This window comes from Cavia porcellus, unplaced genomic scaffold (assembly GCF_034190915.1).
Source record: "Cavia porcellus strain 051 isolate PalLab524CR breed Dunkin Hartley unplaced genomic scaffold, mCavPor4.1 scaffold_32, whole genome shotgun sequence".
NCBI classification, from domain to species: Eukaryota; Metazoa; Chordata; class Mammalia; order Rodentia; family Caviidae; genus Cavia; species Cavia porcellus.
In genome coordinates, this window is record NW_026947515.1 from 29,997,415 (window position 1) to 30,024,083 (window position 26,669).

Genomic DNA, 26,669 nt, shown 5'->3' on the forward strand with positions numbered 1-26,669 from the left:
TTGTTATTAACTCTTATTTTATTTCACAGTCTGCTCCTGATATTTGTGCAAAATTACAAAAGGTTGAAAATGGCCCTCAAACTCCACAAGGGGATCTACTTAAATTAGCCTTTCGTGTCTTCAACAATAGAAATAAGGTTCAAAAAGAAGAAAAGCAAGTTCAAAAATTAAAGTTTGCTAAATATCAGTCTGATTTCTTAGCAGTGGCACTCAGAGGTCCCAAGACAAGAAATCCGCAACAAGGTGTGGCTGCCCAAGTCCCGCCCGGACCATGCTTCAAATGCAGCAAACAAGGACACTAGGCGAAAGATTACCCTAACCCTGGCATTCCTCTAGGACCATGTCCATACTGCAACGTTAAGGGGCATTGGAAGAATGACTATCCTAGCCACCAGTGAGTGGGTAAGCCATTCTCTAACCCCTCGCCCACACAGGAGACTCCGTCAGTGCCAGATTCGTCACTGACTGACCTGCTCAGACTTGCTGCGGAAGATTGATGGGGCTCAGGGCTCAGCCCCCACTCCAGTAACCCTGTTGGAGCCCCAAGTCTCACTGGAGGTCTCAGTTAAGATAACATCTCTGCTTGTGGATATGGGGGCGACTTATAGTGTACTCCCTGAATTTTCAGGACCTTGTAGCAAGTCCTTGATTTCTGTTGTGGGTGGTGACGGCCAGCCGAATCAACCTTTGCAGACTGGGCCTGTCCCATGTAGATTCCAGACTCTTTTCTTTACCAACATGTCCACACCCCTTTTAGGTAGAGACCTTCTTCAAAAGCTTAATTTTTCCTTCACTTTCTCTCTCCCCACAGCCCTAATCCTCCAAACAGCCTCACAATGCATCACAAAGCCATTCCCTCCCCTTCCTCCTTCTCTGGTTGACCCCATGGTTTGGACACATCCAATCCCACTCTGGCTACACATGCCATGCCTGTTTTAATCCATCTCAGGGATCCCTCAATTTTTCTTTGTGTTCCCCAATACCCTATAGCTCCCCAACATTTAAGGGGACTTAAACCCATAATTAAGCGGCTTTTAGACAATGGTTTTCTTAAACCTACCCATTCACCCCACAATACTCCCATTCTCCTGGTACTCAAGCCTGATGGGTCCTATTACCTGGTACAGGACCTTAGAGTAATTAACAGTGCTGTTACCCCCACTCACCCAGTGGTGCCAAATCCCTATACCATGCTCTCTCATATCCCTCCCTCCACCACACACTTTACAGTTATAGATCTTAAAGATGCCTTCTTCACTATCCCCCTACACCCTGACTGCCAAAACCTATTTGCGTTTACATAGACTGACCCAGACACTCTCAGGTCTCAACAACTTACTTGGACAGTGCTCCCCCAAGGGTTCAGAGACAGTCCCCACTTCTTTAGTCAGGCTCTCGCTACTGACCTCACAGAACTTGATCTCAAACCTAATGTTCTCCTTCAATACATACACGACCTTCTATTATGTTCTCAATCCCATATGTTAGCCATACACCACTCAGCCAGTCTTCTTAATTTTCTTGCTAGTCATGGATACAGAGTTCTTCCTGAGTTTTCAGGCTGCTATATTAAGTCCTCAGTCTCTATGACGGGATATTGATGGTCAACCTATGCCATTTACAAACAGGGCCTATTTCATACAGGTCCCAGTCCTAAATATACAGGCTAACTTAGACACACTGAGACCTCAACAGCTTCCACCTGTTATCGCTAGTAAACCTCAGTGATGTAAGACCACCCCCTTCCTTTCTTATTCACCAATTTCTCAGGTAACCCTAGTCAAGACTGACAGATACATTTTTGTCTTCTCACTTTGTTTATACTTTTTCAGGATACATAAAAGCCTTTCTCACAACCAGGGAAACTGCTGATATACTTGCTAAAGTTCTGTTGCAGCAAATAATTCCAAGAACTACAACCAGGTTACAGCGACCCATACCTGATATTCTTGGTAACCCCTACAGCAGTCAAAGTTGCTAGACTGCCATCCTGGTTTCACATCACTCAGGCTAAGAGGTGCCCTTCCAGCCCTAAATCTGATCATTCTGAGTGGTCAACTCATCTTCTGTCGCCCACCTGTCTCCGTCTCACAAAGGCCTCACGGCCACAGTTAACAGACTAAGTCATGTTTTGTTATCCACTTTGGTTCCTAATTCCTTACATTCTATTAATGATCATTTTTACAGCAGGACTCTTGACAGTCTTTCCTAAAGACTCCCACATCATGCGTAAAATAATCTTCATAATGTTCTATATGATAACAGTTGCAGTTCTTTCTACCTTCAGCTGTCTGGTTAAAGGTGACATCCCTTACCTTCCCTATACTGGTACAGCCACCGCCTTCCCTGCTCCCTCTATTTTTTCCAGTTCAACTCCTGGACCAGAGACAAGTTTTATACACCTACTCTCTTAACTTTTATGCTTTCAGATGGGGGAGTAATCACCTCTTATAACATCATCTCTCCTAACCTCACCCTTAATTTTCAGAATTCTGCCTTACCGTGGAACATGTCTAAATCAAAGGCACCTTTCCCTCTACCTCACCTGGGTCCTTAAATATGACAGTGCCATGTCTCCTCATAACATATTGTCTCTTTGTTTTTCCAGTCTAACATACGTGCATTCACCAGTGAAGTTGTCCTGGCTAAAACACCTGGCACCAGCTTCTACCTGGGCATCAACCATCATCCTGTCAACTCCCCTAGGCTCCAGTACAGCACCCTCTGCCAGCAGGAAGTAGTTAAAGAGAGAAATCTTCGCCCCTTTTCATAATAATAATCATAAGATGGGATATGAAAGGGTTTTGGCCCAGACAGGACTCTGTAACCAGGAAAGCCTCAACTGGAACCAGGAAGGTCCTATCTCCCCCACCCCTAGGAATTTACCTGTGACGCCATCTTCCCGCCCCTGGAAATTTACCTATGGCGCCAAACCTAGGACCAATGGGCTACCTGCGCATCCCTAATGCCCTCTTTAGGTTCCATCCCAAACCGAGGCTACTTATGTGCCTCCGTGTTCCACGGACTCCAGCGGTGGGGGGTGCCGGTCATCTCTCTCTGTGTTCTCAAATAAAGGCCCCTTTTTATTTTATACTTCTCATGTTTTGGAAATACTTTTCATCTTTTGGAAATAATCCTATAGGGGCTGGGGATTTAGCTCAGCGGCATAAGTACCTGCCTTGCAAGCAGGCGGTCGTGAGTTCGATCCCCGGTACCGATAAAAATGAAAAAGACCAAAAAAAAGAATAGCAAAAAAAAGAAATAATCCTATCAATAAATACAGCCACTGGATTCAGTGTTACACATCTGTAATCCTAGCTACTTGGAAGGCTGAGGCAAGAGGATGGCAAGTTCCAGACCAACCTGGGCAACTAAGCAAGACCCTGATCTCAAAGAGATCAGGTCAGGAAATCGATATGGTGTATGTGTGCACCAAGTCTCCAAAATGAATGTCATTTTTCCACTACTAAGGACAGACAAATCTACACTACAGTTTGATTCCATTTTACCCTATTTGGAGTGGCTCCCATCAAGAACAGGAAAACAAAGAGTGGGGCAGAAACAGCCACTGTGGAAATTAGCGTGCAGGTTCCTCCAAAAAAGACCCCAAACAAACAGAAGCAGAGCTACCACTGGATCCAGCGGCGCCCCTCCTAGCAGTGCAAGAAGGAGCTGCCTGAGGCTGCCTTCCCCGTGGCATGGCGCAGTGCACGGCTGCCTTGGCAGAGACACCTGCCTGAGACACCCACGGACCAGCGGACGCGCAGAGGGGCGCGATCGTGCTGGAAGGAGGACGATTCCTGATCCGATTCGGGCATCTGCAGGGAAACGTATGGCCTGAGCCCCTCCCGCTGCACGGAAGGAGCCTCAGATCCTGCCCTGGAGACGCTCCGTGCTCTCCCAGGATGTGCGACCTGGAAAACGACAGGAGGGGGGAGCAGGGAGGGAGAGAAGAAGCGCGATGGGTGGTTAACGGGGGTGGACGTGAAAATACACACAGAACCCCTCCGGGAACAGGGGAGCGCAGGGCCCGCGGGGCTGTGGGCGCGAGCAACAGCAAAGCAAGTAAAGTGCCAAAACCAAACCCGTTCACCTGTGTAATCAGTTTAAAAAAAGAGAGTACAACAAAACAAGTTTTCATTTCTGTTCTCAATTATTAAATGCTTTCTTTTTTCACAAAAATGCACTAATAAACTAATCAACTGGGCATGGTGGTGTACACCTGCAATCCCAGCAGTCGAGAGGCTGAGGCAGATCACTGTGAGGACAGCCTGGGCTCGATAGCGCAGTCCACGGCTGCCTTGACAGAGACGCCTGCCCGAGGGCCACCCACAGACCAGAGGTGAACTGGTGACACAAGGAGAGCATAGTGAGACCTTGTCTCAAAAAGTTTTGTAAAATTTTTAAATAAGAGGGGTAGCTCAGTGTAGCTCAGTGATTTCTAGGTTCAACCCCCAGTACAGCAAAACAAACTAAAAACAAACAAACAGGTCAGGATGTAGGGGTGTTTGGTGGATGCACATGTGTGTGGTGTGTAACACGAGAACAACCAACCTGGGGGATAAGTCGTGAATCCTGGGGGGAGACTCACGCCAGGGGAAGGGTGCACAAGGCAGGAATGCAGGGACTGGCATACAGAAGACACCTTATTCAGATTTCAGTTCTCCGAAGTAAACCCAGGCCTGAGATGTGAAGTGTAAAGTTCTAGAAATAGGTTTAAATAACTGTGTTGTATTTAAGTCATCATATACTTAGAGACAGTCGTGGTGCTGTACATCTATAATCTCAGAACATGGAAGGCTGAGGCAGGAGAACCACCTTGAGTTTTAGTCCAGCATGGGATCCATGGTGAATTCAGGGCCAGCAAGATCCTGTCTAAAAATAAATAAATAAATAAAAATTATATTATATACTATTATTGCTACAATTGTTCTTTGTTTATCTCATACCCTGCCTAATTCATCTTGGTTTTTACATAGTAAGGATTGAATTCAGGGCCTTAACACTGAGCTACATTCCCTCCCGTTTCTTTTCTTTCTTTCTTTCTTTCATTTCTTTATTTATTTATTGGTACCGGGGGTTGAATTTACAACCTCGCAGTTGCCAGGCAGCAGTTATGCTGCTAAGCTAAAATCCCTGGTCCTATTTTTTTTTTTAATTGGTACCGGGGATCGAACTCATGACCACCTGCTTGCAAGGCAGGTGTTTATGCCGCTGAGCTAAGTTCCCAGCCCCCCTGACCCTATTTTTAATTTTTGAGTCTCACTAAATTGCTGGGTTGTCCATTCTGGCCTCAAACTTGGGATCCTCCCAGGATGCTGGCTCTTTTTCTCTTTTTTTTTTTTTTTTTTTTTGTACTGGGGATCAAATTCAGGACCTCATGCTTGCCAAGCAGGCATTTACAATGCTGAGCTAAACCCCCGGCCCACCAGGCTGCTTGTGCTATCACTCCTGGCTTCACCTTTTTTTTCTTTTTTTCTCTGTTCCCAGGCTGGCCTGGAACCCCTGGGCTCAAGTGACCCAGGACAGCAGGCACCGCCCTGGTCCCTAGGCTATGAGGCCCCCAACCAGCCATGTGGGAAGGTCCAATGCCTCCTCTCACCCCGCATTCCTAGCTCCAGGTCTCTGAATCTTTTGAACCTCAGAGAAATCCAAAGCTGGAAAATAGTTAAATTGATGAAAACAGATTTTTGTTTCCTGAGATGGAACCCAGAGCCTCACTCATGGGAAGTAAGTGCTCCCCACCATGCCTGTCTCCAGTCCTCAGAAAGTCTCTGTTCAGGGCTCCTTCCACAGGGAAGAGACCCTTGTATGAAGTGAGCCCCAACCACAGACTGACTGTTGGTGATAGCCAAGGCACGGTGGGGGCCAGTGGATGGAAAATTTCTGCCAGGGCACATGGGTGTGTGTGTGTGGGGGGGGGGTTCTGTCTACACCGACAGGGAAGGACTCAGGCGGAAGTGGGCTGGGCTGTGGACACCGGCTGAGAAGGAGCAGGGCCCAGGATGGGCTCCAGTCCCTGGGCCAGCAGGTTCTCGATGAAACTGGATTTTACTGGGCAACACAGCACCGTGGGCCTAGGAACAGGCTCAGAAGCCTGACAAGGTCTGGGCAGGCAGAGAAACAGAGAGCTCTGACCTCACTGCTCCCCCCACTACGTGGTGCCCACTGAATGCAGTCTTTACATCTCTTTCCAACGATGTGCACTGCTAGCCATTGGGATCATACAGCAAGGAAAAGCCCTTACCCCAGCCTCCAGGGAGTGCCCTCCTTGGGGTTCAGGAAGGCAGGAAGCCTAGGTCAGGGTCCCAGATCCCCCAGTCACATTCTGTCCCCATCTGCTGTAGGAAGAGCATTCTTGCACCTCATCATGCATGCCCAGTCAGAGGGGGTGATCTGGACTGGGGAGCTCAGTCTGTGGCCTGGAGCAGGGGGGAAGGGGACAGCACCTGTCCCTGCCTCCCCGCACAAACAGCTCCTGGCAGGGTGCAGACTTTTATGACCTTTGCTTTCTGACCTCTGCCTACACCAAAACAGAAAGAGCAGCCTGCAGGCAGAGCCTCAGATGGGAAGGGAATTAGGAAAGGGGTGCAGATGACTTCCCCAAGGAGCATCCATCTTGGCTGAGTCGGGGCTACTGGGGTGAGGACCAGGTGGCAGGGGAAAGGAAGGTCGTGGAGGTGGGCAAAGCAGGGGCCCGGAAAATGGTGGTTGGGACTGTGGGTGGCACACCAGATGGACTCCAGAGAAACAGCAGAACCCTGCACCCATTGCCAGGTGTCCTGCATGTGGGAACGGTGACCCCAGAGAAGTGGGTCAGTGGCAGGGCTCCCAGAGGGCCCAGAAGAGGTTGAGATTCTGGGAATTGTAGCAGGAAGGCAGAGAGGAAGGCAAAGGAATGTTCATCCTGGAACCAGACCCACATGAAGAACTTTCTAGAAGGAAGCACAACCACCAGTGTTGGGATGTAGAGAAGCCAGGAAAGCTGAAGCCCAGATGCACCCATCTGCAGGTGGGTTTGGTGACCCAGGGTCGCTGGGCAGGAGTGGCACTGCCCAGTGGGCAGCAGGCATCGTAGAAGGGCCTGGATGGGCTGCTGGCTTTAGAGGGTGGGGAGGAGGACCCCTCCTGGACAAACATACATGAGGTTCAAGGGCTTCTGAGTTCTCGGTGAAGGAAGCTCCTGGAGGTGGGGGGCAGGAAGAATCGATGGCAGGGCTGAGGGATGGCACTGTGCTGGAAGGACTGCAGAGACAGGATAAGATCTGAGAACCCGAGGGTGATCCAGAAAGAATTACAGGGGTTCACCTGTTCCGAGGCCTCCAGAGCAGCCGCGTGCCCCACCCTTACCTGCAGGGCAGTGACTATAGCGGTGTCACCCTAGAGCCAGTGTCACCCCAGAGCCAGGTGGCGGGGGGCGGGGGGGGACGGAGTCCTTCCTGACAATCAGCAATGTGACCACCATGCGTCAGAAGGAAGGGGCACCAAGTCCCATGGCCGTGGCGTGCCCTCTCCACACACGCACAGGTGTCCCTGCCGGGACCTAGGGCCTGTGGGGCGAGGGTAGAATCCCGGTGTCCTAGAGGGGTCTGCACAAGGGCGAGGGTCAGCGAGGGACCTGGATGCCGGTCGGAGACGCCCCCATGCCACCCCGCCCTGGCCCCGCCCCGGCCCCGGCCCCGGCCCGGGCCCCGCCCAGGTCTCAGCCCGGTGTTGGGAAGTTTGCGCGCGACTGGCTCTGGGCGCAGAGCGGGCGCTGACCCTTCGCGTCGAGGACCCAACTGCGCCACGAGGTGAGCACCTGGCGGGCCCAAGGGGATGGTCCCGAGCCGACCTGGGGGCGCCGGGGGCGGGGACGCGGAACGGGACCGCGGGGAGCTGGCTAGGGGCTCCCGGGTCGGCGGTCTCCGGAGTCCCGGGTCGCTCAGGATCAGACTGCTCCGCTCCACCGCGGAAATGCGCCCTCCGGGTTCAGATGGTATCGAACCGCATGTCCTGCAGCGTCGGGTCCCAGAGCCTCTCCCCACCTGGGCTTCGGATTCGCCCTGCCTCCACCCCTACCCTCTGGGCGCGCACACAGCCCCGCGGCCAAACCCAGGCCGGGTTCTGGGCGGTGTGCGCGCCCCTCCGCAGGGCGCCCCTGCCCCAGGACGCCCCAGGAATACCCGACTTGCCCCGGGGTGTGAGGGGCGTCGGCATCCCTCCCGGCCGACCCTTCTTCAGCGGCCTAGACTTGTGACTTTAACCTACCAGGCACCGGTCACTGCCGTGCCCTGCTCTGGTCTCTCTGGAACCCCCTCCCTCTCCTCTGACTGCGAGGTTTATGCCCCTGAACTCACTGACCTCTCACCTCTTGGCGCCCGCTTCCTCCGAGTGCCAGCCAGGGCTGTTTTCCTGGCCTTCTGTGCTGGGGACATGGTGTGTGTTGCAGGGAGCACTCTGGCCAGCATCCTAGGGCTGTCCGCCCCAACGGGGTGGGGAGTAGGCAGGCTCACCAGCAACCTATGGCCCTGGCCCCCGCCCCAGGTTGTGACCTTCCCTGGTTTCAGGAAAACATCTCCCATTTCACTTCCTACTCTTAGGGGCTCCCCAGGACCTAGGAGGTCTCCTCTCTTCCCCTTTTAGCTAGGGCCTTCCTTGGCCAGTAGAAACCTCTTGGAGTGGCTCAGCCTGTCCCAGTGGAAATTGGTGGGACCCTGGCTGAGCCATGAGTTCCCAATTGACGTGCCCTGAGGAAGCTGTCGTGGGCCAGTGCCAGCCTAGTAAGTAGCAGGGGCAGCAGGGCCATCCATGGGGCTCCTGTGGCCCAATGCCCTGCTGCAGAGCAGGGAGCCAGCAGGGAGGCTGTAGCCACAGCAGGACTCGCTAGGCCTGGGCCTGCAGCCTGAGGAACAGGTATGCTGGTCCCAGCAGGTGGAAGCATAGGGTCTCCTGCCTGGGCTCCTTGTTGGGGACAGGAATAAGACCGAAAGGAGACCAAGCAGAGCGCGGTCAGTGGAAGCTGCGGTGGCCCTCCACGTCTGGCTGCCTCATCATCCCGGGACCCCAGTTCTCTTACTCCTTGGACAAACATTTATCACGCGGCTGCTGGCTGTCCTTGGTGTCAGTGTTTACCCCGTGGTGGGGACCTGCACACACACACATCCAGAAGGGCCCATCCTTCCCAGCAGGTGAACGGAGCCCTTTGCCCGCTGGAATTTGCTCATTGCTTTTCCTCCCAGGAGAGGCGGGGACACCCACTCGGGAAGTTAAACTGTTGGTCCTGGTCCCAGCCTCCTACCTGGTGCTCTTGGCCTGACCCGAAACCTCAGCCGCTTGCAGCAGGAAACCCGTCCATCCCCTGCCCCTACTTCCCCTGTAGAGAAGCTTCCAGAAATCTTACCCACTCTCCTCCGCCCACAAGGAGTAGGGAGGCCTCCCTCTTCCTGTCTCCCCTTCCCAAACTCCTGTCACAAGTCCCTTGTTCCTTTAGGCTGGGGTCCCAGAAATCCTTACCTCCTCACCACCCTGTGGACAGGGGCACTGAGGAGGGACATTTTAAAGAATCCAATTGGGTATCACAAACTTGGGAAAAAAAAGAATCCAACTCTTCCTTCACCAGCTTCTTTTTTTCTGAGAGGGCATGAGGTGTTTTTTTGTTGTTTTGAGGCAAAGTCATTCAGGCTGGCCTTGAACTCACTTTGTAGCCCAGGCTGGTCTTGATCAGACAGCGATCCTCCTGTCTCAGCCTCCTGAGTACTAGGATGACAGGTGTGCCACCATGCACAGCCCTTCTCCACCTTCTGTGGGGTGGGAGTGCAGAGATGTGGGGAGCAGCCATCTTCGGAAAGCTCCCCTGAGAAAATTTCAGAGGCGGCCCATAACCCTGCTCTGCTGCCTCTGGACCCTGCTTTTCTCCAGGTGCTTCCAGAACTCATGGACCCCCAGCCAGGTGGCTTCTCTACAGTCAGCTGTGTAGGTGCTGGTAGCTCCAGGTCAGCAGAAGGGCCCTTGCTGCCCCACATCCCAGCAGGGTTACTGCACACTCAGGGCCTTCCTTGAAGTGCTGTCATTCCGGGAACAACTGTACCTTGCAGGGTCTGGGGCAGCATCTCCTGCTGCAGGCTCCTGCCTACATCTTCACTGTCCATGAACCCTGGCTAGCTCCTGTCCCCTCTGTCCCCAAAGCCTCCCCTCCCACACTCCCAGGGCCTCTGGGATATCTGGCAGCTGAGGGCAGCAGCAGTGGGTGGACTGCTTCGTCAGAACCGGGAGGAGACAAGGCCTTGTGGTGACCCCAGGGCTGAGGGTGTCTGACCTGCCCCTTCCCTACCTGCCTGCTTCCTTCTCCCTGTACTGTGGGCCCGTCTCCCAGCCCCAGCCCCATGGCTCCTGGCTCGCTCAGGACCTGGGTGCTGCTTCCAGTCTGTGCCTCTGTACCCCACAGACCAGGCACAGGGTCCTGCAGGCCTGGTGGGAGCTCTTGCCCCTTTCAGCTGTGGCACACCCCTCTCCTCTTCAGCACTGTCTTCTGTCTTGTATCTGTCCATCATCCACAAGTCTCCCTCCCTCTTTGGGTGTACAGGAGAGAGACTATCACATCCCTGCGGCAAGGCCCCGAGAGTCCTGCTTCTCCCAAGGGATTCAGTCAGAGCAAAAGAGGGCTCTGCTGCCACCCTGAGCTCCCAGGACCAGGCACTGTGGCCCTCTGGTCCCTTGCATGGAAGGGTCTCTTATTTGGCCTCCAGCCTCTGTCGGGCTAATCTCAAAGGAGTGTGCTGCCAGCCAGCCTGTGGTGCTCCAGGGACCCAGCAGCCCTGTCTTAGCCTTGTCTGAGGCTATGCAGCCATGTTGTGGGCTGGTCCTAGGAGAACACACATGTGAGGAGGACTGTGTGTTACACACACCAGGCCCTGCATGGCCATGAGGGCCAAGTGACCCCACAAGCCCATTTTCCCATGCGTTGGGCTTTGGCAAGGAGAGGGGCCACTGGGCCAGGGAGGCTATGCTTTAGAGCCAGTGCTCTAGCCAGTGCCCCTCTGTGCTTTAGAGCCAGTCACCAGCACAGGGGAACCTGGGACTGTCAGAGCCACCAGAGAGACTCCCTGGATAAAGCCACCTGCATAACCAGGCAGCCCTCCTGGGGTGGAACAGTGCTTCCCTTCCCTCCTAGCCCCAAATCATCAATAGGACCGGTTTTAGGGGAGCAGGACACACCTGGCCGGGACTCTGTCTGGACCCCACTGCTCAGACCCTCTGCAGCCCAAGGAAGGGTGTGCATACCCCAAGCACCCACACTTAAGGCCTCTGCCAGATGTGGGGGGCGGCAGTCCAGAGGCATGCCCCCCACCCAGCCTCACCCCCTCCACCTTCTGCTGTTCCTGCTGCTGGTCTGCCAGGTGAGTGCTGAGTGTCCCCATCCCTGCCCTGGCCCAGGGCACCCACTCTGCACTGACTGCTGTTGACCCTCCATCTCACCTGCCTACCTGTCATTCTGGCTGCCCCTCCACCTGTCCACCAGCCGCAGGCCTCCTCTGCTCAGGTGATGGACTTCCTGTTTGAGAAGTGGAAGCTGTACAGTGACCAGTGTCACCGCAACCTAAGCCTGCTGCCTGCCCCCACCGGTGAGTCCCAGCAGCCCCAGCCCCCCTTGTGGGAAGCTACCTGCTGGTCCTGCCACCCCAGCCCCACTGCACTTACAGGAAGATGACTTGAGCAGCTCACACAGAGTGGGGCTGAGGGATGGGCCCAGTGCTCAGGCAGGAAATAGTCACTCAGGGCTAAGGACAGACTGAAGCAGAAGAGCCTAGGGGGGCTGTGGCACTGCCCAGAAGAAGGAGGGTGACCTGCGTAGGCACAGGACAGTAGGTATATTGCTGTGAGACTGGCACTGGACCCCAGATGGGTGCCAGCGGAATTGGGGTGAAGCTCCCAGAGAGGAAAGAGCTCAAGAAGGCAGGGCAAGTATGGGGATCTGAGAAAGGACCAGGCTACACAGAAGTGAAAGTGGGCATTGTAGGTCCAGGAGAGGCGGGTGGTTGGGGCCCTGGCCCAGGTCAGGGAGGCAGCAGCTCCAGAATGCAGGCTTGCAGAAGCGATGGCCACATTTAGGGGGCTTCCAGGAGGGAGAGAGAGGCTTCTCGCCCAGCTGGGCCCCGCTGAAGAGCTCCTGGCCCTACCCCACCTCCACAGAGCTGGTTTGTAACAGAACTTTTGACAAGTATTCCTGCTGGCCAGACACACCTCCCAACACCACTGCCAACATTTCCTGCCCCTGGTATCTGCCTTGGTATCACAAAGGTATCCCTGGGGACCTGGGATGGCGGAGGGGACGAGGCCTAGGGGTGGGCTAACCAGAGCCTGCCCTGCGCCCCAGTGCAGCACCGCCTGGTGTTCAAGAAATGCGGCCCCGATGGACAGTGGGTGCGCGGGCCCCATGGGCAGCCATGGCGCAACGCCTCCCAGTGCCAGATGGATGACCAGGAGATAGAGGTCCAGGTCTGCCTTGGTGGGCAGCGGGGAAAGCACAGCAGGGCTGGGTGGGGGCAGTGGAGGTGGCCCCTGCCCAGCTCTGAATGGGCACTGTTATTTGTAGAATGAGGTGGCCAAGATGTACAGCAGCTTCCAAGTGATGTACACAGTGGGGTACAGCCTGTCCCTAGCAGCGCTGCTCCTGGCCCTGGCCATCCTGCTGGGTCTGAGGTACGCATGGTTCAAGGCCAGTGTGGGCAGCCCCAGGGGATGGGGCCGGCAGCGCTGACTCGATGTTCCCACAGCAAGCTGCACTGTACTCGAAACTACATCCACCTGAACCTCTTTGCATCCTTCGTGCTCAAGGCAGGGTCTGTGCTGGTCATCGACCGGCTGCTTGAGACCCGCTACAGCCAGAAGATCGGAGATGACCTCAGTGTCAGCGTCTGGCTAAGCGATGGGGTGAGTGCTCATCTGCCCGGGTGGGCAGGGCCCTGGGACTCCTGCTCACACTGTGTCCTGTTCTGTGAAGGCAGTGGCCGGTTGCCGCGTGGCTGCAGTGATCATGCAGTATGCTGTGGTGGCAAACTACTGCTGGCTGCTGGTGGAGGGCGTGTACCTGCACCGCCTGCTGAGCCTTGCTGCCTTCCCAGAGCAGGGCTGCTTCGCACTCTACCTGGCTACCGGCTGGGGTGAGTGGGCCAGTGCTGGGATCAGGGAGGCGGGCCAGCGGGGCTCTAGACCTCAGCTGCTGCCCCTTACAGGTGCGCCGCTGCTGTTTGTCATCCCTTGGGTGGTGGTCAAGTGTCTGTTTGAGAACATCCAGTGAGTACCAATGATTGCAGGTTGCCAGGGTGGCCTGGGCCTTGGCTCTGGGCTTGAGGAGCCTGGGGGAGGCAGAGCACCCTCTGACCAGGGGCCATATAGGGTGTGTTCAAGCCTGGTGCCTGGGGAGGGAGTTGTTTGTGACCTTCCTTCCTACCTTGGGGCACTCATTAGGTTCCAGCAGAATGAAGATGGGGTGGGGGTGGGGAGTTGGGTGCACCTCAAGGATGTAAGTGGCTGCCCCGCAGGTGCTGGACCAGTAATAACAACATGGGCTTCTGGTGGATCCTCCGTGTTCCTGTCTTCCTGGCCATCTTGGTGAGGAAACTGGAGGGGACACTCATGGGGGCCTCAACAGGTCCTCCTTCCTGGAGCCCTAAGAAGAGGCAGCATCCTGCCAGAAGGGAAGGCAAAGGCAGCTGGAGCCAGTGTGCATCCAGGATGCCACCCTTGGTTGCCAGCCACGCTACGCATCCTTGGATGGATGCCCACCAGCCCCAGGGCCCAGGGCCCAGCTGGCCACAGGCCCACCTGCAGGCAGACAGGTAGGGGCCTCCAGGCCACAGAGTGTCCAGGCTTGCACTGACCTGTGTCCTCCTCACAGATCAACTTCTGCATCTTTGTTCGCATTGTTCACCTGCTTGTGGCCAAGCTGCGCGCCCGCCAGATGCATTATGCTGACTACAAGTTCCGGTGGGTGGGGCCAGGCAGGGGTCATGGGGCACAGGCCTGAGACTCCCAGAGCCAGAGTGTGCCTGGGAACAGGGTTCGAGGCCCATGTGGGTAGAGCCCAGCCCAGGCAGGCAGGCCGAGATGCTTAGGCTGCTTCCCCCAACAGGTTGGCCAGGTCCACCCTGACCCTCATCCCCCTGCTGGGTGTCCATGAAGTAGTCTTTGCCTTTGTGACGGATGAGCAGGCTCAGGGCACCCTGCGTTTGGCCAAGCTCTTCTTTGACCTCTTCCTGAGCTCCTTCCAGGTGACCATCTGCCTGCCCCTGAGCCCCCAGGGATGAGGGCCCCCTCTGACCACCCTTTTTCTCCAGGGCCTGCTGGTGGCTGTTCTTTATTGCTTCCTCAATAAGGAGGTACGTGGGCACTTGGGGCCCTGGGGTCTTCCTGCCTGCTGCATTTATACACATGGAGGTTGCCTGGTTGTGGGGCCTCTCAGGGCTGAAGCTGGCTCTTGGGAGATGGGTGGCAATGCTGATCCCCTGGACCCACAGGTGCAGGCAGAGCTGTGGCGGCGCTGGCAGTGCTGGTACCAGGGCAAAGCACTGCTGGATGAACGCATCACAGGCAGCCACTTGGCCCCAACAGGGCCCAGCCACAGCCCCCTCTGTGAGAAGCTTCAGCTGGTGAAGGGGGCCAGCAGCAATGGGGCCGGCCAAGACCCCTCTGCAGAGACCCCCTTGGCCAGTGGCCTTCCTGGATTGGCCAAGAGCCCCTTCTGAGGCATCTTTGGAGCCCTGGCCAGGACTGGACTCAGGGACCACAGCGCATTCCAGGACACTCCTGAGCTAGATGCCAGCAGTGGCCCGTCGCCATCCCTTCCTCCCCACACCTTCCCTGTCCCCAGGGCCAAGGTGATATAATTCAGGTGTGGCCCCGGAGCTAAGCCAGGAACTGCAGGCTCGGCTTCCCATGTGTGCTGCTGTCCTGTGTGCATGGAAGTGTGTGTCCTCCAATAAATGACTCAGGTGGTTACCATTGGGAAGGTCCTGAAACGCCCTGGATGGAGGCAGCCAGGCCAGGCCCACGGAGGGAATCTGTGATAGCCAGGGCTAGTTGTCCTTTCCAGAGGGCTTCCCCATCCCATTTCCCTTGCACAGACAGCTGGAGGGGCCCCAGCGTAGCCAGCCATCTGTCCCCAGCTAAGCACCTTCTGGGCATCCTCCTGTTCTCTGGGGCTTTCTTTGCCCCCAGATCCTCAGCGACCCTGTTCAGCAGCAGAGGGTTGTGATCCTGCCAGTACAAAAACGGGCACCTCGTTTACAGAGGTGTTTTCTAGACAGCCCTCTCCCTGGAGGCAGCGAGAGCACCAGATTGAAATGGAGAAATGCGTGTCCCCAGACTGCCCTAGGCCCCTGTGAAGGTGGCAGCAGGGTTGCCCAACCTCTGCACAGCCCCCATCACTCATTAAAAGAACAAGCTCCCCCACCATGTGCTGGGCACAAGATCCCAGAGATGCTTTGGGGTAGGGACTCCAATATTTGGGGGCATCCTGAATCAGTTGCTGCGGAGGCATGGGGTGTTTGAGGTTCCTAGTTCTGTCCCCAAGATCATGGAGCTGGGTAGGGGCAAGTCCAGAGAGTGAGCTCAGGTGGGGTGGCGAGGACCCTTCTAGGTGCCCCTGTGAGGAGAGGCTGGGTCCTAGGTGAGGGGCACTATTCAGGCAGAGCTGGGCTAATTGGAGCAAATGAAAGGACAGGAGGCCTCTTAGGAAAGGTAAACAGAATTAACCTGCCAAGGGCTGGGGCCCTCCAAGGGGGGTCCCCACCCAGTCACCCACTGAGGGCTGGGGAAGCAGGGAGGAGGGGACAGGCAGAGGCTGGTTAGAGTGATACCCTTCCAGGTCCCAGTGGGGTTCAAGGCCAGGGGTGGTCCAGTGGCTGCAGCTACTGGAGGCCTGCTCTCTGGGATTTGGGCCAGCTTCCACCCCAGCCCAGGTCCTGACTCAGCCTGACATTGTGTCCTAGGGTACCCAGTGGGCTCAGGTATATCCTGCGTCAGCACAGGAGGGGGGTCAGTCCTTCCTACCATCTGAGCTCCCAGGGCCTCCTGAGAGCCCTCCGCAGTACCAGCTCTTCTGCCCTTGTTCTGCTTTACTCCGTCCCTACCCCAGTTCCCAAGGGAACCAGGGTAGGCTGGGGGAATTGGGGCAGAGGTAGGGAACTGGAATGGCTGGGCTCACCTGGCCAGCAAACACTGACCCCACCTGGGTGGCCTGCAGGCAGACAGGTGGCAGGACCAGCTTCCCACTCAGCCCTGCACCCACCAGCACCCACTATTCCAGGAGACCCCATGCTGCTTCCCCATCCCTACCCCTCCTCCCCTAGCTCTGCACCTTGGTCCCCTTCCCAAGAGGAACCCTTGAGTACCACCCAGCAAAGGGAGATGGTTGCCTTGAGGACCCCAAGGATGCTACCAAGATGGAGGTGGAGACCAAGAAAAGGCAGGGACTAGGATAGCAGGGTCAGATCTAAGGAAGGCAGGCCATGGGCAGCTGGGCAGGGCCCCGAGTTCAGCAGAGGCTCGGGGGGGGGGGGGCCTCAGGGGGTTACCCCACCCAAAGACTGAGCAGAGATGCAGAGGACCAGGAACAGCTCAGGAGCATTCAGACAAGTACTGTCCCCAGCTCCCATGCCACAGCACCCACACTCCCTGCCTCCATCTACCTCCTGCAGGCCCCACAGCATCATTTTCACCACCATGGGGTCTGACCCCGACCTGGGCTCCTACCACTGCCCACCACAGCAGGGTCCTAACAGGTCTCCTGCCTGCCAGCCCCAGCCCCTGCAGCAGGAGAAATGAGCACCCTATCTTGAGATGACAGAAATGTGAGACCAAGGCCTGGTAGTGCATGACTGTAATCCCAGCATTCAAGAGGCTGAAGCAGGAGGATCACCATGAGTTCCAAGGCCAGTCTGAATTTATACAGCAAGACCCTGTCTCAAAAAAAGGCAGGGGCCAGGAATTTAGCTCAATGGCCTAAGGACCTACCTGGCAAGCATGAGGTCATGAATTTGATCCCCGACACCCCCAGAAAAGGGGAGACCAGAGATGTAGCTCAGTGCTATAGGGCCTACTTGTCAAGTGCAAGGCCAAGTTCAACTACCAGTATGAAAAAAAAAAAGGACAGGCCTGCTATTCCAGGAGGCACCTGCCAGACGAAGAACGTGGGGAACTGTCACTGGAGGCCATACAGTGAAAGAAGGGGCAAAGGGGGTTGGGGATCATGACACTTAGCCTGTGCCTCCTGGATGTGCTTTAACATGGGCAGGGGTGCGTGAGAGATGCTTTGTGTTCATTCTGTCAAATGAAGATAAAAATGAAGGGGTGGGGTGCGCCTCGGTAAGAGCACGCTTTCCTAGGCTCCAGACCCTGGCTTTGGAATGAGGTGAAGTGGGGAGCTACAGTTTCCCTACAGGAGTGTGGTCCAAACCTCTGTGCCATACTATAAAAGCCTAGTAGCTGGGCGTGGTGGCTCATGCCTATAATCCCAGCACTGGGGAAGCTGAGGCAGGAGGATTGTTGTGAGTTCAAGACCAGCCTAGGCTACAAAGTGAGCTCAAGGCCAGCCTGAACTGCACAGAGACCCTGCCTCAAAAAGACAAAAAAAAAAAAAGTCCAGCAGGCCGGTATGGAAAGCTAAGCACAGCAAGGCTCTGACAGCAACGTCAAGCACTCAGCACCCAGCAGCCCCCAGAGAGCAGGTACCGATGGCCACTTGAAGGACCAGAACTTGGGGACCTGGCAGCCTGCTCCAGGCCAGGTGTACCTGGGAAGGCTGGCCAGTCTCCCCCCACACCTCTGCTCATCCCAAGGCAGAGGGCACTCGGATTGGGGTCTTGTTTCCACCCCACCCTCAGTGAGCAGATGTGCGCAAGGCACTGCTGCAGAAGCCCTAACAGCTGTGTGCGCACCTGGGCTGCCCTGGGTCTCTGGGCTACATCTACCCTTCTCCTGGCCCCAGACAGTGGGAGACAACTTGAGACCCAGGCCGAAACTCACAGCGTTGGCACCTGGCTGTGGCGAGTGCCCACTGGCAGCAAGAAGCAGCTGTTTACCACAGATGCTGCCCCTTCCCATGCCTCCCTCCTGCAGACATCTGCCCGACCCTCCCCCAGCAGTCTCAGGGCCACCCAAGTCCCAGAATACTCTTCTGGGAAAGAGTGTTCCTGAAATAAATTCCAGTTTGGCTTTGCCTCAGGAGCAGGCGCCTTCCAAGGCTCTTTCTATGTCTGAAGGTCAAGTACAACTGGGTTTCTCCTGGGGCCCAGCAGCCACCCCTTTATTTGGCCAATGGAAGACCAACTCCCTAAGGGTGTGTAGCTTGTGCCACAGAAAGTGGGTGCAGGAGGGAATGGGCTCATAGGGATTCCCTGCAAGGACAGGGATTATCCTAAGCAGCTCTGGTCCCCCTGTCCTCCCAGGACACCATCCCTCACCGCAGGTCCTGGAGTCCACACAAAACTTCTGAGTTTCCCAGCACCATGCCTGGGAATTCCAACACACCGTGGGCTGCGGGGCAGGGGCCTAACAGACTGCCATGAGGCTGATCCCAGTGCCACCCACCTTTATTCAGGGACCCTCAAGCTCCAGAGCCACAAACACTTGGCGTCCAGAGGGCACAGGAAGAGAAAAGGGCTCTGGTGACCCCCCAGCACACTCCAGAGAGCCAGGATGGGCCTGGCAGTACCACTGCCTCAGAGTCAGCCACAGTGCACCTGCCCAAGGCTGCAGGCACCAGGAGGCCAGGCCTGGCTGCTGAGAACCCCTTTAGAGATGCCAGCGCTGTCCCAGGCCCAGAGAGCTGGTGCTGTCCTGAAGCTGAGGCAGGGAGGGGCAGGCTGGATAGTAAGGGTGAAAGGAGAAGCTTCCCAAGTCTTCAGGCCAGAGGGGCAGCAAGGGACCAGAACCCCCAAGCCGGATGCAGGTGGGGCAGCACTTGTCCTACTTCCTGGTCATCTCAAGGACAAACCAGTTAGTCCCACCAGCTGAGAGAGACAGGCCCCTCTTCTCCTGATCATGACAGGAAGCTGGGAGGAACAGCAAGATGGAGGGCAGGGCAGGTGACCAGAGAGAGGGCTGGGACAAGAACTGTGTGGGGCAGGAAGTCAGATGGCACCCAAGGTGCAGTAGCCAGGATGAAGGGCAGGGTCTGGCAGGGCCAGAGACCCCTCCAGGGACAGCAAAGGATGGACGCAGAGAGGAGGGGCAGGCCTCAGCCATCAATCCTGTCAGCCCTGAGGTTTGTGCCCACTGGGAGCACAGCCCCTCCCCCCTCCTGGGAGCAGGGCCCACAGGACAGGAGACACCAACATCCAGTGACCCCAGTCTTCCGGAGGCCGGGGGAGGGGCACGGGGCACTCTATGACTTCTTGGTGTCCTGCGTGTTCCGGCGCTTCAGGTCACTCAGGTCGATGGGCTTGAAGGCTGTGAGGACAGTGCAGGCAGCCCTGGCATGCACCCCTCCAGCCCTGATCTGGGAAAGCCTTGATTTGGATGTCTTAGGACAGGGTGCAGGAGGCAGGCGCCCTTCCCGCCCCTCTCACCCACTCACTCTTTAGGCCAGGGTTGGGGACCTTCTCCACATACTCTTCCACCAGGCCTCTCTCACCCCCCGACAGCTGGCTGCGCAGGTCTCGCTCCACACCCTGCCAAGCTGTGGATGCAGAAGACAATGGGCCAGTGTCAGGCAGCATCTGGGCCACAGGAGCCTCTGCCCACAGCACCAGGCCGCCCAGATCCTCCTCTCTTCCGGAAGCATCCCCTGCCCCTACCACTCTCCTGCCAGCCAACAGTGCCCTCGGGCGCCTGGCCCTCCATGCCCCCACCCCTCCAGAGGCCAGTCTGCTCTGTGTGTGAGTCCCCTGCACCCATTCTGGGCCTCAGACAACCATGGCTCACTTCCCACCTCCCTCACCAGCCCCACTCTGGCCACTCCAGTGCCAGCCTCTGCTTATTCACTGCTGGTGCACTCTGTCTCCACCAGCTCCATCCAAGCCCCAACCCACACGCACCCCAGTACTGAAAGCAGGCTGCAGACACCGCCTCTCCTGGGATGCTGCCTACTCCCCACACCTTGTTCTTGGACTGGCAACCCAAATTGCCTGGCCCACCAAAGGAGTTGGCGTGACAGAGGTGCCCACACCTTGCTGGGGACAGGAGACAGGAAAGGGCTTTGGGAAGCTCCTGACCTTCATAAATGAAGCGCACATTCTCCTCGTGGGCTGGCGTGAAGATCTCACTGCTGTTGGTGGGAGACCGAGGGCTGCTGTTCCTCTTGCCGTTGTAGACAACTCTGGAGACAGGGGAACTAGGGACCCCAGCACATAAGCACAGTGGGGGGAGGGGGGGTGTCGGACAGGACAGGGCCATAGGAAGTCAGCTACACCCACACCCAACAGGTGGCCCCTCACCTGCCTGAGACTCACCTGGTCATTGCTGAGATGTCTGGTCCCAGTGCTCTGCTGCTGGATCCCCTCAGCCTCTGAAAGGGAAGCCCCAGAGCACAGATGTGAGATGGGAGTGTTACTTGTTTGGGTGTGGTGGAGCATGCTCCTAATCCCAGCACTCAGGAGAGTGAGGCAGGAGAATCACCACAAGCTGGAGGCCAGCCTGGGCTACATAGTGAGTTCAAGGTCAGCCTGAACTACATAGTAAGACCCTTTCTCACAAAAAAAAAAAAAAAAAAAAAAAAAAGTAGTGAAGAAAAGGAGTGTCTGGCAGGGAGGGGGTACTCCACTGGCTCCCTTTAACAGTCATCAAACTACATGGTTTTGCTGCCCAACAGATGTTCCCCCATGGTTGCTTAGCAACTCCAGGCAGCCTACAGATGCAGGAGAGCCAGCAGATGGGGACAGGACACCAGCTGCCAGACACAGGCGTGATCCAGGGCAGTGATTCACAAGCTTGGCCCGCATCCCTGCCCTGGTCTTGTTTTAGCTGGTGGCAGCCTCTCATGGGCTGGGTGCCCCAGCTCTGCCTCTACTGGCTGCAGGGCTGGGTGGGCTCTTTCTGCAGTGCCTTGGCTTAACTGTGAAATGGGGATACGCTTCCCGATGAGGAGGAGCCCAACAGACATAGCCATAAGCCCAGCTTCCTGGCCCGGAAGGCCAGTGCAGGGGTACCCCAGAGATCGAAGTAGACTGGGGTTAGGACAGCCTTGGGGGAGGCAGTGTGTGACCTGGTGACCAGGGTTCCAGGGTATCCCTTGTTTACAGTCTTGTCTGGGCCCAGGGGATTTTCACAGCCCTGGAGTGGTTTTGTTTTGTTTTGTTTTGGTACAGGGAATGGAACTCAAGACCTTGCGCTTGCCAGGCAAATGGTTAAGCCACTGAGCTAAATCCCCGCCCTTGGAGTGGGATTTTTGTTGTTGTTGTTGTTTTGTTTTGTTTTGTATTTTTTGGGCCGGGGATCAAACTCACAACCTCATGCCACTGAGCTAAATTACTGGCTGCTGTTGCTGTTTTGGTTTTTTTTTTTTTTTTTTTTTTTTTTTTTTCCCCCCCGCTGTTGCTGTTTTGAGACAGGGTCTTACTATGCAGTTCAGGCTGACCTTGAGCTCACTTTTTAGTCCAGGCTAGTCTCAAACTCACAACGATCTGATCCTCCTGCTTCAGTTCCCTGAGTGCTAGGATTACAGGTGCAAGGCCCTATGCTTGGCTTAAAAACCGATTTTTTTCTGAAGCAGAGGTTTAATTTTAGGGTCAGGATCTCGAATGTTGGGTGAGGATACACAGTGGCCCTAGAGTGAGGAAGCCAGCCAAACAGGGCTGGTCCCAAGCCTGGCCTTGCTCCAAAGGTGGTCAATCCTGGGTGACAGGGTCATGGGGACCTGAAATGGGGCTTTCAGCACAAGTGCCCTAGGGCCCAGAAGCACCACACAGCACAGAGGGCACAGCTGCAGCTTCCCCAGAGGCCAGGAGGGCCACAGGGTCATCACATAGCTGTCCTACATTTAAACACAGCACAGGTGAACACAAGCCTACACCCAAGGGCAAGAAAGAGAAAACAGCGCAAAGCCAGACCCCACAAGGGAAGCCACCAGGCTCCTGAGGTGCTCAGTCCAAGGGATGCATAGCTCACTCATCCAAGAGCCCATGCTGAGACTCAGGGTCTCTCTCTGTCCAGTCCTTCCCATGGACAGCCCAGCCCAGGGACACCATGGCACAGGGACAGCCCCCTTGGGTCTGATGACAGTGGGACTAGGTGGAGAAGCTCTATAACCCAGGACAGAGATGCTTCTGAGGTCATTGTTCAGAGGATGATGGACTGGCCAGCACCTGCTCGTGTCCTGGGGCCTGGGCAACCTTCTGCCCCTTCAGTGCACTCTTTTCTGCCTAGGCCTGACAGTAACCCTGCCTCCTCTAGTGCCCCTCCTCCCATCAGCCTCAGATACTTTCACATACCGTGCCCAAAGCCTGGGTCTCCCTGCTGGAACCACTCTGACTGGCAGTAGTTTGAGTTTGGCTAAGCTGAGGGAAACCTGAGCGTGTTTACCAGTCAGAGCTGAGGAGGCCAGTCTGTCCCTAGAGGCTGGCATGGAGGGGCCCAGATTCACTGCTGGTGAAGAGACTGGGAGAGAACCTAGGCTCACAGATGTCCAGTGATGCCTACTGACCTTGCTGAGCCACAACTGGTCACCTGCGGGGCAGCCTGTTGCTCAGCAGCCTGGGTTAGGTGTGTCCCTGGCTGAGCAGGGAACAGAGCAGGATGGGAGGGGCAGGCTCACTCAGACTGAGCAGCTGGGAAGAGGACCCTGACTCAAAGGTCTCAAGAACCTAACTCAGCACCCAGCTCCCAAGGGACTCCATCCCTCTGCAGCCCCCACCAGGAGGAAAGCAGCTCAGCAGGAAGCCTCCTGCAGCTCCCCACCCCGAGCACCTTATGCCCAACAGTTCCCAGTCATGGTCACTGTCTCAGTGCGACCCTGCACCCAAGATGCCACATGTCCTGCACACACTGAAACTGGCTCCCACCTGATGATCACTATTGTGACAAAGTCTGGCAATGTTCTCCCTCCCTTTCTTGGTGGACTGCAGAGTAAGATGTAACTCCCACTGGTAGTATTTCAGACCAGATGACCCTCAGGGGTGGTCTCCTAATCGAGGGAGCCCCGTCCCAAAACTCCTCCATACCCTCTTTCTTGCATCTATTGCACCCTCTACCACTCATGTGCGCACCTCCACAGTGCCAACCTCCCCAGCTTTGGAACTGGCATGAAGACAGCAGCACCGCCTTCCCAATACCTTTCCCATGTCACTCATTCACCAGCGGGCCACAGCCCAGCCTCTCTACTGCCACCAGACAGCCCACAGCACGGGTGTTTCATATTTTCTCAGATGTCACCTGCTACTACATTTCCCAACCCCAAATGTGATCTCTGCCACAGAACCACCTTCTACCTGATACTCCAGGGGACAGCAAACGACTGTGCTCTGCAGGACAGGATTGCTGTCACTGCATAGCCACAGACACAGACACAGAATGAACCTGGCTTAAGTTCATCCATCCCTCTCCACCTCAGGACCTCATCTGAGGCAAAGCAGCCCTTAGCATGCTTGCCAGGCTCTCCTGCTCCAAAATGGATAGAAACCTGGTCACATGAAGCCCCCAGCTCAGATGAAACCTCGCTGGCTCCACCTCCCTGGCCCTGAGGACACTGCTGATTACTAAGAGACAGGAGAATTCTGGGGAACTGGAAAGTAGGGTCAGCCAACTCCTAGGGAGGTACGGACTCACCCTGAAGAGACCCCGATAGCTACAAGAGATGCCTGCCAGGGCCAGCCACAGGGCAGCCCTTGTGCTGGGCACTTTATACAATCTCTCAGGTGCCTGTAGCTCAACAAGGAAGGCGGCTCCTGACAATGCCCTGTTCAGAGGGTAAAGCCAGCCAGCAGTAGTGAACTCAAAGTAACTCAATCCCTGTACCACCAGGGCCTCTAGGGCCACAGCAGTTGGGTGAGACCTAAATGCTTAGGCTGGCCTGAGCCTCCCTCAACTCTTCTGCAGTGTTGAGATCAGACCCCTGGCCTCACACATGCTAGGCACATACTCTACTCCTGAGCCAGATCCCTAGCCACTGCCTTAATTCCTGCCTGCACTCCACTGGCAGGCTCCTGGACTTCCAGAAATGCCCTCCCCAGTGACATCCACGTGGCTGGCCCTCACTCCAGGGCAGCGTTTCATCAGGTGGGTCTCCACTTTGGAACTCAAGGGCATCAGTGATGTCCTACGGAGTGGCCGGGGACAACAGCATGGTGCAGAACTCGTTTCAGACTTTTTAGGATTCAGGAGGTTTCCCTAGACACCATCCAGCCCCGGGACACCACATACATGGGTGACACTCTAAAGGCTGGTCACTGTGTGTTTTTGATACTGAAACATCCCTTGGTCTCACTTCCATGTTCTATGTCTTTTTCAGCCAATAAGACCATCAGAAAATCATCTACCTGCCAAGCAGGCGCTGGAGGGACGCAGTTGTGACAGCTGCCACATAGACCCGGTGGTTCCCTGACGCCCTCTCTGTCCTGCCCATCACCTGCCTCCTTCTTCATCACTCCACACCTGGAGATCCCGGCAACCCGACTGCCCTGGGCTAGGCTCTTGCTTCCCTCCTGCCTCACCTCTCATCTCTAGATGCTCTCAACAACTCCTGCCCGGAGGTCCACTCACCAGCCTTCACCGACATCTAGAGCCCTTTGCTTAAATTTGCCCTCTGCCCAAAACCTCACTCCACTCAGCCTTGGGGGCGGCAGAAAGCCTGCCCTTCGGTTAAGTCTACCCTGGGGAGCACGGCGCGTTCTGGCCCACGTGTCACCACTGGGATGACATCTGCGGGGTTCCGTGTTGTCCCGGCGGTCGTGTCCGACTACTCTCCCCAGTAGGGTGGACAGTGGCAGAGACGGGAGAGGAAACTCGGAAGGGCCGGCGCAGTCCAAGAATCCGGCGACATCCTCGCAATACCTCCCGGGCCGCGGGGATAGGGACACTGGTCCACCTCGGTTCCCCGGGCGGAAGGGCCCCGTTCGCGAGGGCCGCCCTCCGGGTTTACGCGGAAGCTGCCCGGCCCTCCCCGCCCACCCGGGCCAGCGACAAGGTGACACTAGGGCGGGGCGGGGCGGGGCGGCCGTGGTCCCACGGGGCCCGCGCCCGTCCCGCCCCGCCTGCAGCCGGCGCCGCGCCCGCCTCACCTCGCCTGCCCGGCCGCCGCCACCGCCTCTTCCCGTGAGGCCGCCGGAAGTGACGCTTGCACAGGCGCAGACGGCTCCGCACGTGACCGCCGCGCGGGTTCGCAGGACGTGGGTTGGGGCGGTGGGTAGGGGTTTAGGATCAGGATCCAGGGATTCGGGAGCCGGGACTGGAAGTAGAGAAGGACAGGATTCACGGGAGGACGAGAGGCGGAGCACGACGCAGGTGTTGGAGACTTAGGGATAGATACCTGGGAGGCGGAACGCAGAGGAACGGGAGACCTGAAGAGGGGACTACAGCGGGCGACAGGGGGAGTCGGGAACAAGGAACACAGCTGGAAGCCGGCCTTGGGAAAAGGAACGGGGCAGGAGGCCGTGGAGAGATGGTTGGAATGGGGAGGACTGGGGACATGGGAAGACCTGAGGACTAGAGGGACGGAACTCGGAGTGGGGGTGCGGAAGGATGAGGGCAAGGACATAGAAGGATGGAGAATTTAGGGAGGCAGGGTGATTCCCGACCCATTGGAGGGCATGGGATGAGTGGGTTGGGAGTTCTGGGGAGAGAGGTTGGGGAGACACCAGAGATGTGGGGACAGAAAAGATGATTGGGGATGAAGGAGTTTCCAAGAGGTTGTGGCCCCCCAGCCTTCTGCCACCACGGAGCCCAGTAATCAGGCAACCACCACAGGCTTGGGGATAACATTTATTGAAAAAGTAAAAAGTGTCACAATAAAAAATTGACCTAGAGAAAAAAACCAGGTCAGAGACATAGGTATAGGGGCCAGGGTCGGGCCTGAGGATGGATGGCTGGAGCCCAAGGCAGGGCTGTCTAGTCTACGCTGGCTCCCTTGAAGAGCTCCACCAAGTCCTTGAAGTCTGGGTCAATGAGGTCCGAGGGCAGATCGCCGTCGTCATTGGCTGCTTCTCTGTCTGCCCCCAGGGAAATGAGGTACCTGGGTGCAAAGGGCACCCTGGTTGAGGCATGATCTGTCCCGCCCCAGAGCAGAGGGTGAGAGTCCTGGGGTCACATGCTAATTTTTCCTGGCAGGGTGAGGGGGAAGAAACCAGACCCCTTGGCAGCTGTGTCAGTGTTTCCAGTTTGGTGTAGCATAGCAAAGGGTGGAAATGGTGCTGGAGCCCTTGGGATTGTTGGCTGCCCTGACAGGGCCAACTTTTGGAGGACCCCCACCCTGGAGACCAGGTGAGGCTTATCGGGGTTGTGATGCAACCTCTTCTCACCTGCACCCTTCTGGCTCACCTGGCTATGTCAGGGTACCCGTCACTGCAGGCGATGTGCAGGGGTGTCCAGCCTGTCTCATCACGCTGATGAATGTCGGCTCCATATTTGACCAACAGCTTCACGCACTCCAGGTTTCCAGAGAGCACAGCTTCGTGCAAAGCGGCCAGGCCTGGGCAGGGGTCAAGGCTGAAGTCCTTGAACTGGCCTTCCCCTGCCACCCCACACACCCTGGGCCAGGT

The 26,669-nt window shown here is 56.4% G+C and overlaps 3 protein-coding genes and 2 long non-coding RNA genes across 29 annotated transcripts in view; 2 read left to right on the top strand and 3 right to left on the bottom strand.

The window, feature by feature from the left end:
* LOC134474385 (uncharacterized) lies at positions 1 to 7,636 on the bottom strand. The gene is made up of 4 exons (XR_010045226.1): positions 7,351 to 7,636; positions 7,143 to 7,245; positions 4,555 to 4,875; positions 1 to 3,914 (listed from the first exon to the last, which is right to left on the bottom strand). It is a non-coding gene; the product is annotated as an uncharacterized LOC134474385 (long non-coding RNA).
* Positions 6,534 to 18,824, top strand: Gcgr (glucagon receptor). Of its 17 annotated transcripts, none has more exons than XM_063242175.1 (15): positions 6,534 to 6,642; positions 6,872 to 7,012; positions 11,182 to 11,378; positions 11,501 to 11,603; positions 12,172 to 12,279; positions 12,356 to 12,477; positions 12,575 to 12,681; positions 12,756 to 12,912; positions 12,983 to 13,142; positions 13,215 to 13,275; positions 13,524 to 13,593; positions 13,880 to 13,968; positions 14,114 to 14,252; positions 14,319 to 14,360; positions 17,969 to 18,824. In XM_063242175.1, the coding sequence occupies exons 2-15, from the start codon at positions 6,997 to 6,999 to the stop codon at positions 18,368 to 18,370; spliced, it is 1,773 nt and encodes a 590-aa protein (XP_063098245.1). In that variant the 5' UTR covers positions 6,534 to 6,642; positions 6,872 to 6,996; the 3' UTR covers positions 18,371 to 18,824. The 17 variants fall into 17 exon arrangements, with proteins under 17 accessions (XP_063098245.1, XP_063098247.1, XP_063098241.1 ...); XM_063242177.1 differs by having other exon boundaries at positions 6,537 to 6,642; positions 6,778 to 7,012; XM_063242171.1 differs by having other exon boundaries at positions 6,537 to 6,642; positions 6,778 to 7,012; positions 11,190 to 11,378.
* Positions 18,555 to 25,669, bottom strand: Mcrip1 (MAPK regulated corepressor interacting protein 1). 7 transcript variants are annotated; one of them, XM_063242187.1, is made up of 5 exons: positions 25,194 to 25,293; positions 20,433 to 20,488; positions 20,196 to 20,314; positions 19,559 to 19,660; positions 18,555 to 19,431 (listed from the first exon to the last, which is right to left on the bottom strand). In XM_063242187.1, the coding sequence occupies exons 2-5, from the start codon at positions 20,438 to 20,440 to the stop codon at positions 19,367 to 19,369; spliced, it is 294 nt and encodes a 97-aa protein (XP_063098257.1). In that variant the 5' UTR covers positions 20,441 to 20,488; positions 25,194 to 25,293; the 3' UTR covers positions 18,555 to 19,366. The 7 variants fall into 7 exon arrangements, with proteins under 7 accessions (XP_063098257.1, XP_063098259.1, XP_013002635.1 ...); XM_063242189.1 differs by lacking the exon at positions 25,194 to 25,293 and adding an exon at positions 24,967 to 25,101; XM_013147181.2 differs by lacking the exon at positions 25,194 to 25,293 and adding an exon at positions 24,785 to 24,971.
* Positions 25,237 to 26,669, top strand: part of LOC134474384 (uncharacterized) — a 7,602-nt gene continuing 6,169 nt past the window's right edge. The window contains exons 1-2 of one of the 3 annotated variants that reach the window (XR_010045225.1): positions 25,237 to 25,290; positions 26,239 to 26,391. This is a non-coding gene — a long non-coding RNA (uncharacterized LOC134474384). The other 2 variants (XR_010045224.1, XR_010045223.1) reach the window with 2 other exon arrangements.
* The window catches only part of Ppp1r27 (protein phosphatase 1 regulatory subunit 27), a 1,117-nt gene continuing 328 nt past the window's right edge, over positions 25,881 to 26,669 (bottom strand). The window contains exons 2-3 of the mRNA XM_003464810.5: positions 26,449 to 26,599; positions 25,881 to 26,143 (exon numbers count right to left, since the gene is read on the bottom strand). Of these exons, the coding sequence (XP_003464858.1) occupies positions 26,020 to 26,143; positions 26,449 to 26,599 (275 nt within the window). The 3' untranslated portion in view covers positions 25,881 to 26,019. The remainder of the gene's footprint in view (positions 26,144 to 26,448; positions 26,600 to 26,669) is intronic.

Coding starts and splice junctions, on each gene's coding strand:
- Mcrip1 (XM_063242185.1), bottom strand. CDS start 25,669: ATGTCCTTGCCCTCATCCTTCCGCACCCCCACTCCGAGTTCCGTCCCT.
- Gcgr (XM_063242170.1), top strand. CDS start 10,938: ATGCGTTGGGCTTTGGCAAGGAGAGGGGCCACTGGGCCAGGGAGGCTA. Junction 13,276..13,523: donor TGTCTGTTTGAGAACATCCA/GTGAGTACCAAT, acceptor GCTGCCCCGCAG/GTGCTGGACCAGTAATAACA. Junction 14,253..14,318: donor TCTTCCTGAGCTCCTTCCAG/GTGACCATCTGC, acceptor CTTTTTCTCCAG/GGCCTGCTGGTGGCTGTTCT.